Source organism: Myotis myotis, unplaced genomic scaffold (assembly GCF_014108235.1).
Source record: "Myotis myotis isolate mMyoMyo1 unplaced genomic scaffold, mMyoMyo1.p scaffold_m19_p_13, whole genome shotgun sequence".
Lineage (NCBI taxonomy): Eukaryota > Metazoa > Chordata > Mammalia > Chiroptera > Vespertilionidae > Myotis > Myotis myotis.
The window spans coordinates 49,944,986-49,962,448 of NW_023416317.1; the positions used below are offsets into that span (position 1 = coordinate 49,944,986).

Here is a 17,463-nt window from a genome sequence, read left to right on the forward strand (position 1 = left end):
AATGGACAAAGCTATGCCATATGTGTCTTTCAGAAAGAGAAAATAGATCACAGTATTTTACTGGTATTTCCAATTGAAATATACAACAATAGGATTTTTATTTGACTTTAATGTAGTATTTTCTCTTGTGCTAAAAACCTTGGCTCTGAATTCCATGGATATATTTGCTTTATCATATATAAACACAGTTTCAAATGACACCACCAATATCATTGCTAAAAACAATTGCCTCTCCTGGCAATTGTTTGTTTTTTCTAATACCTTTATACAGGGGGAAAAATTCTTGTTTTATTGGAGCTAATGTGCCCTTCAAATATAAACATAAATATATAAAATACATATGTGAAGACATTTCAAAAGTGTTTTCTAGGTAATATTCTGAAACCAATTCTAGACAAACTTTTTTAAAAAATTAGTTTTGGAAGAAAACAGAAATTATACGAAGGGATGTGTGAACACGGGGGCCATGTGTGGAGGGCACAGCACTGCAGAGCAGCCTTCCCTCAGAATGCCTAGCGTTCTGAACACTCCCTGGATCCAGGTCCTATAGTAATGGGTGGTAAACACACCAGGCCATACTGAAAACTCAAGAACATGTACAGCAGTTGCCTTGTTGTGACTATCACAGTAAAATTTATTCTGTAAAATAACACTGGAGTACATTATGCAGAAATTAGCAAAGATCACATCCTGTGACTGATTTTAAAAAAATATTAAGCAATCACTGTATGTTTAGAAATTTGAGGACTGTTGATTTTCTCTGCTAGCTCAATCTTCACAGAATTACATATCCTATAGCCCAAGGTAAAATTTAACTTTCAATAAGAATTATGACAACATTTTTCAAATAAAGCAAAATCAGTCAGTAGGAAAATAACTTCCACTTGACAACTGGGTACATCTTTTCCTGAACCACTTGGCCCATTCGTGGCTGAAACCCCATTTACTAAGTGAACCTAGAAACTGTCCCTCTCACCTCCCCCCCTCCCCGCCCCCGGAGGGCTGCAACCAGGCTTCCTGCACAGAAACCTGTCATCTGTCCAGCAAAGAATGAATAAGGGAGATGGAGAGTCTGTCAAACAGAAATACAAAAATATCACTCAAATTATTTGTACCACATATGCTTGAATCTGGCCATCTAAACTACTAACTAAAAAGTAAAGGCCATGTTGGTTCTAATGGTAGAGAAATCGGACATGTCTTGGCTCTTACCTTTGGCACTAACCTACTTAATCTGACAAATGAGACAAATTCATTGGGAACCTATCTGTTTTGCTTCAATGTAATCTGTATATGTTGCCTATTCTTTTGTAGGGAAAATAATGTTGAAAACAGAATATTCAGTCTTTTTGGCAGTTAATCAACAAGTGATACAACCTTACTTCTAACAACCAGAAATTTCCTAATTAACCATTTAAAAAATGCAACAGTCAAAGACATGAAACCATTATTTGCTCTAGGTTACTGTTTTTATTTCCATAACCACCTTTCTGCTAGACAAGAACATTAGCAAAACCTGAGTCAGAAATGCCGTGTCCGTGCCAATCCTGCTGTTTTCTTCTTCAAAGGGTCTTCTCAGCAGCCAGTTACCACATGGAGCTTTTTCACAGTCTCAGAGGTTCTCCTCATTTTAAAACAGCAAAAAAGTACTACATTCGATGGCAGTTGTTAAATAGTTCAATCAACCTTACAGAATTTTAGTATAAATTCAAGCATGTAAATTAACACAAAACTTTAAAACAAAAACAAAAACACACCAAACAAACCCAAGTGCTAGCTCATCCCTGGTGCCATGAGATGTAACAGTACTATCTATTTTTATACTTAGTGGTAAAAATGTAATCCAGTTTTAGCACCAATCTACAAGATTAGATGTTAATGAAAATATACAATTTGGCTTACTGGAAGGTAACAGTCCTACTATCCCTCAGTGAGGAAATCTGTTCCCTTTGCTGCATCCTGGCTCACAGAAAAGACCAATATTAATGTGAGGAAGAAGGATAGACTTTGTTAAGGCTTTTCAGTACTTGGATCACCTAAGTATTACTGTTGAGTTTTGCTGGAAGTGGAGAATTGCATCACATATAGGAGATCCCCAGGAGTTACACTGTTGTAGATATGTCAGGATGGCTCACATTTAAAATGCTGACCATGGCTTTGCAGCCTTAGAGTACAAAGGAAAATCAGAAAAATTAATGCTAGTGATCAATTCCTATCTTTTTACCCAAAATGCTTTCTCATCACTCCATTTCAAAAGTGAAGTATTCTAAGAAGGTGACACATTTTTACATAAAAACACATTGAATTTTGATGCATTATATATCAGTTATTAGACTTGGCAAATACAAGCAAAGAAAATAAAGTGCACCTTTACAGTATATAAAACATAGATACAGAAATCACTTTTTAAAATAGGCAATGTAGATTGAAATATAAAAAGTGCCTGACATAGCAAAGTTAGACAGAAATGAAAAAAATTTCAGTTGAAAAAATTACCATTTCTCAGTACAGCAGAGTGACAACCAACCTTTTATTAAAGCTATTAGATTCGGAGGCTCTTGTATATTTTAGCTTTGTGAGGGAGAAAGAAAGGCATTCTTCTAGAAGGCACTAACTGGTTTAAGTGTGCAAGCAGCTTCATTCACAGAGAAAACAGGTGCAAAGTGCAGTCAAGAAGACTGCCTAGTTCTGTTGTGTTCCTTACTCTTCACCGTGGACTGACTGTGGCTGAGGAGCTGTATCAGTCAGCAGGCTTCCCCCACCACCCAGGTGCTCAGTCCACAGTGTCACAGATCTCCTTCACCTTGTGGTTGAAATCGTCAGGTTGATCTGCATACACATAATGCCCTGCCCCAAGGATGGCCTGGGAAAGGAAAAGCAGGTGGTCAGTGAGGAAACGGATTTACTAAAGCAATGACATAAGCAAAGACACTTATCAATGAAAGTGAGAACAGCTATATGTAAATAAGACATAGGGCTTGATCCCCCATGTGGGGCGTGCAGGAGGCAGCTGATCAGTGATTCTCTCTCATCATTGATGTTTCTATCTCTCTCTCCCTCTCCCTCTCTGAAATCAATTAAAAAAAAAAGAGTAATACTCTGGTTTCTCTTCACATCACATGACGACGACGTCAGATGAGTGTGACTGTCCCATAGTTGTAGGTGGAGAGGGGGTAGGGGAAATGGTACGAACCCCGAAGGGATGTAGGGACCCCCTGTCCCACCCTCCCCCTGCCCTGGTCTCCCCAGCTCCCAGGGGCTGCTGGTCACATCGTGTGTGTGAGGCCACCCGGCAGCTCCGCCCGAGCGCAGTGGGAGGACCCATGAACTCTGGTACACGCTCTGCACAGCATGTTGTCCCTCACTGTCTGTTTGAGAGTCTATGATATTTATTTTATGAAAGCACTAAACTGTAATAAAGTGAACAACTTGCTTTTTATGAAAAAGAAAAATAGACAACACTGTTCTGTGGCAACTAGCTACTATATAGGATGGGGAAAAAGTACGTTTACAGTTAATTATTCATATGGAAAATAATACAATTAATAGTAAATAACAATACAAGAATCAACTCTGTTTCATGTACTCACAACTGTAAACCTACTTTTGCCTCACTGTGGATATTTCTGTCAAATAAAGAATCTGATAGAATAAAGAGAAAAAAATCTATTGAGCTTCATTAAAATTTTAACATGCAAAAAAATAAACAAACCATTCCAAATTGACCACTAAGACAGGGCCAGCAGATAAACTGAACAAAGTGAGAATGTGCTGCTTTGTGAGTGGGAATTGGCCAAGGTGCTACTGACCTACCCTGCTTCCAGTCTCTCCCACCTCACAAACACTGCAGCTCTAAGGACGGGCAAGGCCCTTAAGAAAGGCAAATCACCGCCCAGACATGAAGACTAGTGTGGGTCCAATCCTACCCCATCACAAGTGACCCCAGATCTCAGACCGAGGCTGCAGTGCACAGCTCAGGTGGCCTGAAATCTCACTGCAGGCAAAGATTAGGACAGATCTCACCTACAACTGAAAACCCCAAAACCCACCCACTTACTATTGTCTTCACGTATGAATGTGGTCGTAAGGACTGGATGCTGGTGCCAGAATTGCCGTCGATGCAGGACCGCGCACCGTAGATCACCGAGACTGGAATGTCAGGGTCCATTTTGCCGATTCGCTGGAGCATTGGCCTTTTTGCCCATCCATAAGGAATAGTCATATTTCTGAATGCTGTCTCACCACTTTAAGAAAAAGAAGAAAATCGCATGGATGACTTTCTGAGGAGGAGGAGCATGTATCAAAACAGACTCACATTAAATTTCTTCCCACTTAAGAAAAACCTCAGCTTAAACAGAAATCAATTTAGTAGAAACTGTAAGGAACAACCCCACAGAAGATTTATACCTCTGTACACACCTGCAGAAGATATGTGCTTTGTTAGATAAACATGGATGTCCAAACTCTAGTTAATTAAATAAAGCCAAATCAAAACTTGCAGCCCTAACTCCATGTCATTAAGTGATTACATTTCCTATGGGGATAATTAAAATGTATTTTTTTCACTCTAACTTATTTCAAATGTAGAAGACAGCTTTTCCACAGGTTCACAGCACTAGCTTTTCAGGCAATGGCAAAGCCTATACTAAGATAAGAAGAAATTAAAATTAAGCATTTTCTGTGTATTGTTTATATTTTTAACTTTCTGCATATTATGACATGTGACATCTTAAAACCTTTTTGGCTGAGAGAATGTGCCTCCAGGAACTAGCCATTTCTTAGAGGTGACAAAGGACTCCACAGGGAACATGCCTTTGATATGCAAATGGACTAGTGCAGAATCCTGCCTCTTCTGTTGGCCCAGACATTCTATGAGGCAATGTTTCTCTGCCTTAATCATCCCAGGACCAGGTGCCAGGCAACCAGAGACTATGCCCATTCTTCGAGCCTACCAAAATTACTCCACTGGCCAGTCCCAAATGCTATCCTGCCTGCTGTGTGCCTTTTCGGAAGACCCCATAAAGGCTCTGACCTAGACTTTCCCTTTGCTCCTGTCTTCTGTCTCCTGTCCAAAACCTGGCCTTTCTGTGATCCCTTGGGACCTGTAAATATAATGAACTGTTCTCTTGAGTCTTTCCTGCTTCTTCTCTTGTAGCCATGGCTATCTGAATGACCAATACAACACTTTGCGAACTCCCAGGATAGACCCATTTTGCTGTCATTTCTGCTTCCCTTACAGTACTGGGCATAATTCTGAATTGCCTTTTATGAAGACTTTAAGTTCCCCCGTAAGAAAGGCTACACAGGCACAAGTAATCATGAAATGTAAGTGAAGAATAAAACACTAAGACCGTGTAGGAAAACACATGATGTATCTGGGGTAGACCACTCAAAACTGTAGGACCAAGTCAATAAAGTGTGGAGACCTAATCCACCAGATCCGACTGCCTGAGTCACAAAACAATCTCTTGAGGACCCCAAACCTCTGCAGCCTCCTTCTAACCTGCTTTGTTAAAGACGGAGGCCACAGCCACACCTCAATACCTTCCATGGCCTCAATCTTCAATGAAGTAGGTATACATATTCGCTGTCAAAACAAAAGCTGGGGAGGAGAAAAGTGAGGGAGACTATCTCTGCATCTAGCCTGTCAGCCTTTCACTCAAGTCTCCATCTTAGATAAGATGCGATACCACTTCTATGTTTTAAAGTGTGGGCCATGGCCTAACTGCATTAGAAGCATCTGTTAAAGACGCAGCCCAGAACTGCTAAGCCTGACTCTGGGAATCACATTTTGACAAGCTCCAATAATCTGGTACACACAGAAGCATGAGAACCGGAACGCTCACCTTCCTACTCCCTTCTTGATCCTCAACCTACCAACTCTAGGGTCTTGTCTTTCGGGCTCCTCCTAGCTCCCCACCATCTTCGAGCTCTGTTTTCTCCACTGGTTCCTTGCACACACTATCCATATTTTTTTTAAGTCTTTTTTTATTTTTTTTTAAATAAGAAACCCCTGTGTTTGGCCTTCTTACTCCCTCTGGATACTTTCTTTCTTTCTTTCTCTCTCTTTCTCTCTCTTTCTCTCTCTCTCTCTCTCTCTCTCTCTCTCTCTCTCTCTCTCTCTCTCTCTCTCTCTCTCTCCCCATTTCTCTTCTTATAATTACTGTCAAAATAGATGCAGGATCTCTCTTCTCCTACCCCCACCCTTTACTTACTCCATGCCCATTGCAAACATTAAGACCTGCTTAGTAACGAGAGGTGCAATCATCAAATGAACTTGAAAAATGCTGCATAGCATCTCCCCTGCACTTGGGAGATTTATTACTCTTAGCAGAGTAAAAGGTCCTAAGAAGATCCATGATAGACAAAACCATTTAGATTTGTTTAATCCAGCACTCCATTTTTTGGGAGAACATTCCTATTCAGTTTGGGAATGCTGTTTTATATGAAGTTTTCGTATCTCTCAACTCTGACGATCTCTTAAAGATGCCTGAGACCAAGACTTCCTCAAGTGATCCATAGCATTTTAGGGGAAGTAAATAGGTATTGCTTTTTAGATTCCTATCAGAATCCAGTACAGTGTTTTACACAAAAAGTGCTCCAAGAATAGATGAGTAATTTAAGAATTAGTCATTTAACTACTGATAACATCTCCTAGACCAGTGGTCGGCAAACTGCGGCTTGGCAAACCGCGGGTCGTGAGCCACAGGCGGCTCTTTGGCCCCTTGAGTGTGGCTCTTCCACAAAATACCAACTTCTGCGCATGGGCAGCGAAGTTTCAATCGCACCTGTACGTGCGCGCCCCCACATGGTATTTTGTGGAAGAGCCACACGCAAGGGGCCAAAGAGCCGCATGTGGCTCGCGAGGCGCGGTTTGCCAACCACGGTCCTAGGCTATTCACATATTTTCAAAAGAGAAAAGTCTAAACTATGAACACAGTACATTTAGAATGATAAGCCTTACCTTGGAGTCTGGACATTACAGTGATAGATGTATTCTGTCACAGTCTCATCTTCAAACATTGAAGAGTACTTCCGTTTGAAATCAGGCCTTAAACGCTGTACTAGACTTAAACCTATTTAATAGAAAATGAATGTTTTAAAATTATCAGTGTTTTAAATTATAATTGACTTATAGATTAATACAGAAAGTTGCAGTGTTTGCTTATATGCTTACAACATATGCATTCAAGTGTATATTTTAGGTGGAAAGAAACACATATCCTAGAAGCTGCTTTCCTCAAGTTCCCTAAGGAGAGCTTAAAGTAAGAATTAAAGTGTCCCATAGTGACTTACAGATGTTCTTCAAAAACATATGATCATTTTCTAATACTTGTTTTTGTAGGAAAACGAATTCTACTAAACATGGCAGATGAATAGAGCAACTCATACATAAAATTAATTAATTTACATTTTTCCAAGATATATATATTTCTGTGAAAAAATAAATTCAGGGTTTCTGTTGGGACACTAGCAATACTACCTGCTAAGGCATCCACAGTGGTCCTATGGCCCTGAGGGGGGAGCAGGGACAAGGCCCCCAAAGGAAAGAAGATAAAGAGCAGGAGCCATCATATTTCTGGGCCCCAGGGACTAACCAGTTTCCCTTTCTGCTATCACTGCCTATTATTCTAACAAGGTCTTAGTTCTTTAGTGACATTCCTTCCTATTTCTGAAGGAACTATGCAGCTCCATCAAGAATTTGTATGGTGTAGTTAATAGTCTACATTACTCCCCATCATCACCACCTTCACGTGCAAGCATAAATAGGAGGCATCCGTCCTCCACCGTTGTCTCCTAATTTCTTTTCATACTTTATTTTTCCCATAACTGCTACTTGTGTGACTCTGATCAAGTCAAAACCATTTACTACACAAACTCTTAGGTAGTTCAGAGGAGGTCCAGATCATCACCATCTGTGACAAAAAGGAAGGAAACTCCCTTGGCTTTGAGACTAAAACAGAAGAGCTGAGAGTCAAATAAATTTAAATCAAAGACTAAGCACTGGTACCTCAAAATATGACTGGAAACGCAAAACAAGAGTGCTTTCCTAGGGTACAGATCTAAGCACTCACCAAAGGGTCCTGCAATCCTGAGGCCAGCTAAAGGGTTAAAGGGAGTCAATACTGCTCCCAGGGCTCTGATCCAGACTGGAATTGGTCTGTCTTGATCAGCAAGGTCCGGTCGCTCAGGGAAACCCCAAGGCTCCACTAAAATGAGATGATTTACCCTGTTGGAAAAGAACAGATATAAGTTCATTTGGCAAATTCACCCTAGAATGTCAAGAATTAACACAATTTATGAAGTAAAGACAAAGAACCACCTTCAACAACCTTCACATTACAGACAAGACCAATGGCTGAATGGGATGTAATGTAACATATAAACTTTTGAGATTTGATAGGATGAGAGGTATTATCTAAGGGTATATGATATTGTGTGACTATTCTTGAGAAATGGTATTTGTTGTTGCTTAAGCTACACTCTGACAGATGACCACTCAGAAAAATCCAGTGGTTCAATCCATCTCAAGGTTGACATTGCAGAAATGATTGAAGATTAATATTACACTCATAAAATAGCTTAGGAGTTTAAGTCGGTTCAAAATAACTTTAAATTGACTTTTCACAAACATAAGGATAATGTAACAAAATGGGCTGAAAAGGTACCTCCTAGTTTTGGATGCTATTTTGGTGAACAGGAGCACACCTATCCTACCCATGACATTATGCTAAACTGGCCTCAGATTCTATCCTTTCCTAATTTTCTTCCTTACTGACAAAAGATAAATTTTTCAGTCCAAACTCATATAAAATTGTTTCATATCACTAATAGTTTTATTTTTCCATCTTTTGAAACTGCTTCCTGATGAGAGAAAGCCAGAACTCTCAGCAGTACTTTCTTCCAGTGGCTGCATCATATTATATAGTAAATCATGCAGATCTAAGCAGAGCATAACGGTCCTCCCAACACAGAAGATATTCAACTGTAAACAAAACAGCCAACAAATGCCAGCAAAAATCTCCCAAGGATGAACTGACAATGATTCTAAAGTCCCTTTCCTAAGTCATAAATGAAACAGAAAAGTAAAGAAACCAGCACACGGGGTAAAGATGGCTATTATTCCTGATATTAAATGTTCTTCTCTTTTGCCAGCACACGAGTCCTTTGTTCTGACTGCATTTTCTCCAACAGAAAGTTTCAGCACACAGACCCAGAGCTCCAAGGGCCCTTGGAGAAGTCAGCCCAATCTTCTGTCTCACAGGTTTGAGAAGGAAGCTGAGATGCACTGTGTAACCTGCTCCAGGACATAAAGCTAGTGATTGTAGAACAAGGATTAAAACGCACATTTCCTGACTCCAGAACACTAACAGATGCCAACAAGCCACTGGGCAGAAGGCTCTCTCCTTAGGACAAGCTAAGCCAGAAAAAAGAAAGATATTAGTAAAGGCAAAGCCCTTCACTTTTATCAACTCCAGGCTGGTCCTAATCCTATACTCTAGATTTCATAATGCCAAGATTTGTAGAACGTAACTATGAATCTGTGTGGAAATGTGTGATGCAAGAGATTTCTATAGACTTTGAGTGCCTTCACTCATAAAAGTTCTATGAGATTATTATTTTATAATAGTGTAAGGAAGAGGGATGGGAATGAGTTTGTTTTGTTTTAATGGCAGAGACTATCTCTGACATTTTGACTTCCTCCTAAATTCCTCTCACACAGCCCACATTGAGATTTGAGGAAGGGGGATAGGTCAGAGGTATGAGTAGAACTTATGAAATAGCCACCTAGTTGAAAGTGGCAAAGATTCATGTTAAAACATAGTATTATTGCCCTAGCCAGTTTTGCTCAGTGGTTAGAGTGTTGGCCCTCAGATTGAAAGGTCACAGGTTCGATTCCGGTCAAGGGCACATACCTCAGTTGCAGGCTTGATCCCCAAGAGGCAACCAATCGATGTTTCTCTCGCTCTCTCTCTTCTCTTCCCTTCTACTCTCTAAAAATCAATGGAGAAAATAGCCTCAGGTAAGGATTAACAAAAAAAGAGAAAAAAATGGTATTATTCACTATTGACTTACCTCTTAGAGAAAAAAATCACCCTAAAAGATGACTAAACTTTTGTTAAAATTTGTTGTAGGATCTTGCACAGTCTGCTCTAGACACTCACAGACCTGCTAACCCAAGAAGGAGGAGGACAAAGGAAAATTCGAGGTAGGGAAAGTCGAGTTAAGGGATTCTTTTGGTTCTGCCTTAATTTTGGCTTGCCTGTTTACTACGGATCTGCAAAACAGCATCCCCAGGTAAGAATGCCAGCTTAACAAATTATGCAAAGTGTACATACTAGAGTACATGCCCCCCCCCCTTTTTAAATGAGAATAAATTGCTCCAATAACTGATCCTGTGTCATCAGCCTTGCTTTTATAGTGTTTAGCACATAATAGATATCAGTAAACATTTGGAGTAGTGTTGTCCACATTTCCTTTCAGTCCTTGTCTATAAGGATATACAAATTTTGTAAAGTATAATCAAGTAACAAGCAGAGGAGCTATCCAGTCTGGATTTTCCTGGTTCCCCAGATGACATGAGAACATCAAAATAAGTTCTTATATTAATCTTGCAGGTCATTACTCACTAGTGGGTAGTAAAATCCATTTAGAGAGTCAGAGCCAGTCTGGTCTGATTGTTTTTTAATAAAATTATATTATGTGGAGTAGAAAAATATGTAAGCGTATCATTCCACAAAACTGTTTCAGACACACACACATACACATATAATTCATACTGAGGGTTATAGTCAAAAAAGTTTGAAAACCATTTTTTTTAAGTTCTGCAACAATGTCTAAACTGGAGTTATATATATCATCTACTTCCACTACCTCAGAAAATAATTGTTCCTTATTTTTTATTGTAAGGCTTTTAAATGAGATAGATTGTGCAAAGTTATCAAATAATAAATATAAAGTAAATGTTAGATAGTTACAGTAGCAAAAATAGGAAGACTACTGGAGAAGAATTCAATCTAGGGAGCTGGGAAGACAGTGGCAAGAACCACCTGAACAGTGAGTAATTAACTTTCATCCTTCAGGAAAGCCTGACCACAGGTTTTGTCTCACAGGTTATTATAGCCCTGCAGTAGACCAAGTTCCTAGGCTATCTTCTTGCCTCCTTTTCTAATGAAGAGATCATCTCATTTGATAGTAGTTATTTGGGTTTAATGTGGTATATCTAAATTAGTATAGTAAACCAGATCCTAATCTCTCATATTCTGTAGCTGATAGCATGATGGGATTGTTAGTTCACATCTAGGATTAAGGGATGGGTCCACCCAGACACCACATGTGAGTCATCCATCAGACATCTTTGTCAAGAATCAGAGACTGATTTGAACTACACGAAAAACAAAGAACCAGCAGAGCAGGAACAAGAGGACAATAGCCCATCAGTTTCAAAACATAAAGAGGCACTCTTCTCCAGGTTAGCATTAGAGTAGGTCCTGAGTTGGAAGATTGCAGTATAAAGGGCAAAGTGGTGGACAACACACAAGCTCTAACCCCTTGGGACAGCTGAGTCTAACCCCTTGGGACAGATGAGTCTAACCCCTTGGGACAGATGAGTCTCAGTGCTAACAAAGGTATATAACCTGACTTTCATGAATTTTAAGTTCTGCCACCAACCAGATATAATATAACAAGGAGAATATTCAGACCAAGAGCCAAAATGCACAAGGGAGTCTGCAGGACCTATTTACGCAACAAGGAAAGGGAAAAAAGGACCAGAAAGAACTCTAGTCAGTGCACAAATGAGCAATTCTCAGATCGAGTTAGGGGCAGGTATTTCCCAATGCTTCCAAGCCACTGAGGGAGAATGGGACAGGTCCAGAGCACAACAAACTAAATACCTCCAACTTCAGATCAAGCAGAACAACCTTTCTTCTCAAGAAAGGCTGAGAAGAAATGTTCAGTCCACCTCTGCAGAGTCCGAAGACAGAGCCAGGCAAGGTCAAAAGGTCAGATGATCTGAAAACCTTAGTGAAGAAGTAAAGACCAGTTGTAACCTGCTCTGTTGTAACTTGGAATGAATTTCTTTGCTAAACACTAAGTTAGTTTCTTAGTGTCCTTTTCTTTAGTTTATAAGAAATACCTGGAAGTTGAGTAAGAGACATCTAGAGTAGCTAGTTCCATACTTGCTTAGTTGATACTGGTAAAAGATAAAATGAAGCATATTAAAAATTTTAAGAGTTTGAGCAAAAACCGATTTGAATCAGGCAGTGCCAAACTAGTAGTTAGGACTGCTCCACTGAGCAAGAGGAAAGACTGGCTGTTTGTGATTCGATGTCCTTATAGTTTTTGATTTCATAACCTTGAGACATTTACAGGCTTAGATTCTGGTTTGCTTACACACGCCATGGCATTAGAGCCACATCAGTCTAGTGGCCTCCTTGTTTCATTCATTTAAAACTGGGCACCCACTATGTGCCCAGCAAAGGGTTTCAACTGAATTTCATTAATGATTTGGGATATTTGAAAACCCAGAGAATCTCATTATTTTGAAATTAACTTGTATTGAATAATTTAAGTTATGCAGTTAAGAATTCAAGATTGACTATTCAACACATTCTATAGAGTTCCACTCAATATTTGTTAGCAGTCAGCCAATTTAAACATGCTAATTATTTCAAGCATTCTCATATTCATCTATTGCTAATATTTGGTGGTTCTTGGTCCTGACACTTTAGTTTTAATACTTTAGTTTTATTTCTAGTATTAGGCACAAACATTCAAAAATCAATTTCTATAAATGTAGTCAGTACAAGACTGGAATCACTAGCTTTGTTTTAGATACCTGTTCTGTCAACCATGTCATTCAAAATATGTTGCTATCCTCTTTTATAGGTAATTTTAAAGTGATCACTCCCTTCTGAATCAATGTGAAACACCTTATTTCTTTAAACATTTCACAACTACAAATGAAAATCTCCCTAACTTAAATAGCAGATAGCCATGAAGGGCCAGGATTCTAAGACTCATAACCAGTCTGGCCCAAGAGACCCATGTCACATCTCCAAGGGATAAATACCACAAGAGTGACCTCATAAACATGTTACGAAACAAAGGAAGTCCAATCTCCACAAATACCCTGTTGTCTTATACCAGAAAAGTCTCCACTTCCTTCTCTCAGTGACAAACATTTGTCACCAAGAGTAGGACACAATTAAAGGCAGTAATCCCAAACAGCCAATGAAGCGAAGAAAATTTCATTTTTTTTTTAAAAGAACTGATCTGCCAGTTGAAAAAATTTATTACTGTCTAGCACACAGGACTATAAACTCTCCACAAAAGTCAAGTGTAAATGAAGTTTAAATAAAGAATCTGTAGCCCTAACCGGTTTGGCTCAGTGGATAGAGCGTTGGCCTGCGGACTGAAGGGCCCCAGGTTCGATTCCAGTCAAGGGCATGTACCTTGGTTGCGGGCACATACCCAGTAGGGAGTGTGCAGGAGGCAGCTGATCGATGTTTCTCTCTCATCGATGTTTCTAACTCTCTATCCATCTCCCTTCCTCTCTGTAAAAAAACCAATAAAATAAAAATAAAAAGAATCTGTAGAGAAAAGTTGGCTGTTCCAGAGGAAGAAAACCTCAGGTACACCAGGCTGCTGCTCCACGTGTATGTGGAGTTATGCAATGGGCAGCCTCACAGTGCATAAATGCACTCTGAAAATGACCATCACCCAATGTCTCATTCACAGACCTCAATGTCACAGTTGGTTGCAATTTTGGATTTAAAAATTATTCCAATAGAAAAATACACTGGCAACCAAAAATGCTGATTATTTGTTTCTTTTCGAAAGATGAACAAAACAAAAATAAGCTTTTCTTCAATTTTTTTTCGCACTCTAATGTGACCTCCCCTCAGAGAAGTAACATAAATAATAGGAAATGACACAAGAAAATCAGGTAGAGAAAGGAGGAGATGCTACAAAGATTCTGAGGCAAACACTTATTAATTCAGTGACTAGAAAAATAATTCTATAACAACAAATGTTAGGGCACAGTATAATTTAAAACCCTGTAAAACAGACTATGTAGGCATCTTTTCTGTAGTTTAGAGGAAACTAAGGCTTAGAGGTTAAGTGATTTTGCTCTAAGTCAAAACACAGCACTAGGTTTTCTGATTTCTAACCTTCTGGTTTCCTATTACAGCTTATTACAACCTGGAAAAACCTGCTGGATCCATAAGTCTAATGATAACAATAGAAAGCAATACCACAACAACTTTTATTTGTGGCTTCAACTGTATATATTCTAAGTTTAACAAATAGAAAGTCCCTTCTTAAGCTTCTATAAATGTGTATGTAGCATGTGTAATAGGAAAATGTGACATCATTACTTCAGCTACTAAATTGGCCATTAGTTGTGATGTGTTTAGGGTCCTTTAAGAGAATCTGTCTTGTAAGGCTCAGGTACCAACCACCAAAGATGGAAACTAGAGACTAGCACAGGTGCTTCTCTTCTGTCACCATCACTTACCTTTTTGGGTACTTCAGTGAGTAAGCAGCAGCCAAGAACCCACCCAGGTTGTGTCCAAGCAAGATCATTTTGTCCAGTCCTAGGGCACACCTCCATTCTTCAATGGATTCCACAAACTGATTCTCCACTTCTTCTGCATCATTATCAAACATGGGTCTACTACTTCGTCCAAAGCCCAACAGGTCAAAAGCATAGACGGGTCTATCGGTGCAAAGATCTTCATAGTTCAGTGCCCAGAGTCCAAGACCTCCTCCAAAACCATGGAGAAGGACAAGTGGAGTCTTATTTGGAACATCGTAAGAGAACTTCAGTGTCCATATTTTATTTCCATTAGATACACGAACAGCTTCTTTCTTATATATACAGGGGACACCTAAAAAAAACATAAAAGAAAAATTCTGCTTAACTTCACTACCTCTGAGAAGGGAAGTATTCTCAGAGCAATCAGAAATTAATAATATACAAATCATCTGGTTGCCCTTCATATGATCTTAGCCTTTATTATATCATCCCTAAAAAAAAAAAAAAGTATTCCTTTCACTGAAGCAAGTAATTCTTAACGATCATATTTTACATCTAAGTGGGACAATCCATCTCAGACAAGTCTCAAGTTCCTGTGGTCAAGGTCTTTTGGCAAGTCATGTAGTTCTTTAGACTTCTTTCCACATCCATCAAATGAGTGTACTACACCCTTAGAAATGGAGAGGAACTCAATATTCACTGAATCCATTATTTGGAGGTCTCTATCCTTGCAAACAAAAGAATGCCACCTTGAATTTTTCTAACACTTGAATATTAAACATTGAAGACTAAAGTTCAGACTCAAAAGAAACCTTTTTCCCTAAAAAGTAAATAATAAATTTAGGGAAGGATTAACAGTATCTGTATTTAAACACATAAATGAAATCTTAAGTCATTTCAGAGTTTAGAGGGAAAAAGGTGACACGTTATGGTAGGAACTCCTCAGCATAAAGTGACAATAATGTGAGTTCAAGTCCAACATTCTCTCTAGAAAGTGCAAATCATCATTTTGTAGATAAAAATTCTTACTTTCCTTCAATGCTGTGAGACTAAATACAGTACTTTAAATATCCCCCAAAAAGACTAAAGACGAAACTAATCTGAAATTCATTTACATTAAATTATCAACTGAATGGCTACCCACTTTAGATGTCCCCTTATTTGTTTGTGATATTCACTTGCAGTGGACAACCAGTGGAGAGCCAAGTTCACTGCCTGCATTAGTCACTTGCTTTAATGTCTGATATTGGACCAGGGGCCAATTCTCACTCCTATTTGCATCCCTAGAACTTAGCAGTAGGAAATCAGTATGTTTGTTAAATGCATGAGCAGGGCATCTAGTACCCTTTCTTATGTCCTGACAAGAATTTCTGTGTGTTTTGAACCTTTAATGAGGAAAAATCAATACCAAGCTCAAGGACACTCACTGTGCTTAGTGTGTCACTGGGTCAAGGGTTCGGTATATAATTAGCAAACAGGACAAACATGAACAAAGATACACACAGTTACAGAATGAAAACTGACGCCTGGCATGGTTAAGTCTCGCTTTCCTCCCAAGCCGATGGGAACATATGTGCAGACTCTGGGCATTGCCGGTTACCCTCCAACACATCCACCTTCAACAGCACCTGGTACATCTTCCTCAGAAATTTCTCATCACGCTCAGACCCATGAGTCGGCCTTTTAGGCACCGCAACCAGATGTAAGGTATCAGCCACCTTGAAGTGCCAACCACTCCACCTTGGATATAATACGTGCCATGAACACAGTCAAGGTTGAACTCCATAGAGTTGATGAGGACCTAGGTAACCTGGAGGCACAGGGGAAGCCCCGCCCCACCACATGTGAGCTCAGCAGTTTGTAAGAATTTCTTTAGTAAACCACAATGATATCTTTCCCAGCTTTATAGAGAAGAAGATTACCCAAGCATATAGAGTAGAAATTTATTTTCATGCTGAAAATCCATGTAAGATGACTAACTGTCCCTTCCTATGGCTATATTCAGTTATGGTCACTTACTCCTGAATCATTCAAATGCACAAACAAGAAAATTTATTTGTGGAAGAGTGGATGAAAAACATACATGACATACACAACAAATATCTGCACATACATACACAACAATCATATATGTGAACTGCATCGCTTAATCCACGCCTCTAAATTGTAGCAGCAGAACAGAACTACTGGTATACCATAAACACTATTGCTTAAAAGTATAGCCACAGATACCTGGGAACACCTAGACCAGTGGCTCTCAACCTTCTGGCCCTTTAAATACAGTTCCTCATGTTGTGACCCAACCATAAAATTATTTTTGTTGCTACTTCATAACTGTAATGTTGCTACTGTTATGAATCGTAATGTAAATATCTGATATGCAGGATGGTCTTAGGCGGCCCCTGTGAAAGGGTCGTTCGACCGCCAAAGGAATCGCGACCCACAGGTTGAAAACCGCTGACCTAGACAGTACAAGTTTGGGTGAATTACAGTGTCCATAAGAAAGAAACAAACAAAAAGGTTTCCACACCATTATAAATGTAGAATTAAAGAGTCCCAGAATACTAGAACTGAAAGGAATTTTAAGGATCCTCCTACCCCCTTGTTTTATAGGTAAACATTAGGAAGCTGAGAAAAGTGACTTGCCCAAGATCTTGTAACCACCTGATTGCAGATCTAGGCCTAGACCAGGTTACCTTGTTCTGGTCCAGAACTTGCTCCATTCTACAAGACATCTGCTCTGGACTGGCTACAGCCCATTCTCAATGCATAGTCTAGGGATCTCTGGGGAACCCCTAAGTCTCTTTTAGGAGATCTACGAGGTCAACTCTATTTTCATAATAATATTAATATTTTATATTTGCCTTTTCACTCTTATTCTTTGAGGGTACATACTGGAGTTTTCCAGAGATCACAAA

General features: G+C 39.4%; 1 protein-coding gene across 5 annotated transcripts in view; it reads right to left on the reverse strand.

Moving 5' to 3' along the window:
- Window positions 1-1,447: 1,447 nt before the first annotated feature.
- The window catches only part of ABHD5 (abhydrolase domain containing 5, lysophosphatidic acid acyltransferase), a 28,159-nt gene continuing 12,143 nt past the window's right edge, over window positions 1,448-17,463 (reverse strand). The window contains exons 2-8 of one of the 5 annotated variants that reach the window (XM_036333143.1): window positions 16,049-16,346; window positions 14,525-14,897; window positions 8,076-8,230; window positions 6,965-7,076; window positions 4,058-4,244; window positions 3,605-3,642; window positions 1,448-2,863 (exon numbers count right to left, since the gene is read on the reverse strand). In XM_036333143.1, the coding sequence (XP_036189036.1) occupies window positions 2,800-2,863; window positions 3,605-3,642; window positions 4,058-4,244; window positions 6,965-7,076; window positions 8,076-8,230; window positions 14,525-14,897; window positions 16,049-16,157 (1,038 nt within the window). In that variant the 5' untranslated portion in view covers window positions 16,158-16,346 and the 3' untranslated portion in view covers window positions 1,448-2,799. Of the gene's footprint in view, window positions 2,864-3,590; window positions 3,643-4,057; window positions 4,245-6,964; window positions 7,077-8,075; window positions 8,231-14,524; window positions 14,898-16,048; window positions 16,356-17,463 lie in introns of all 5 variants that reach the window. The other 4 variants (XM_036333142.1, XM_036333141.1, XM_036333145.1 and 1 more) reach the window with 4 other exon arrangements.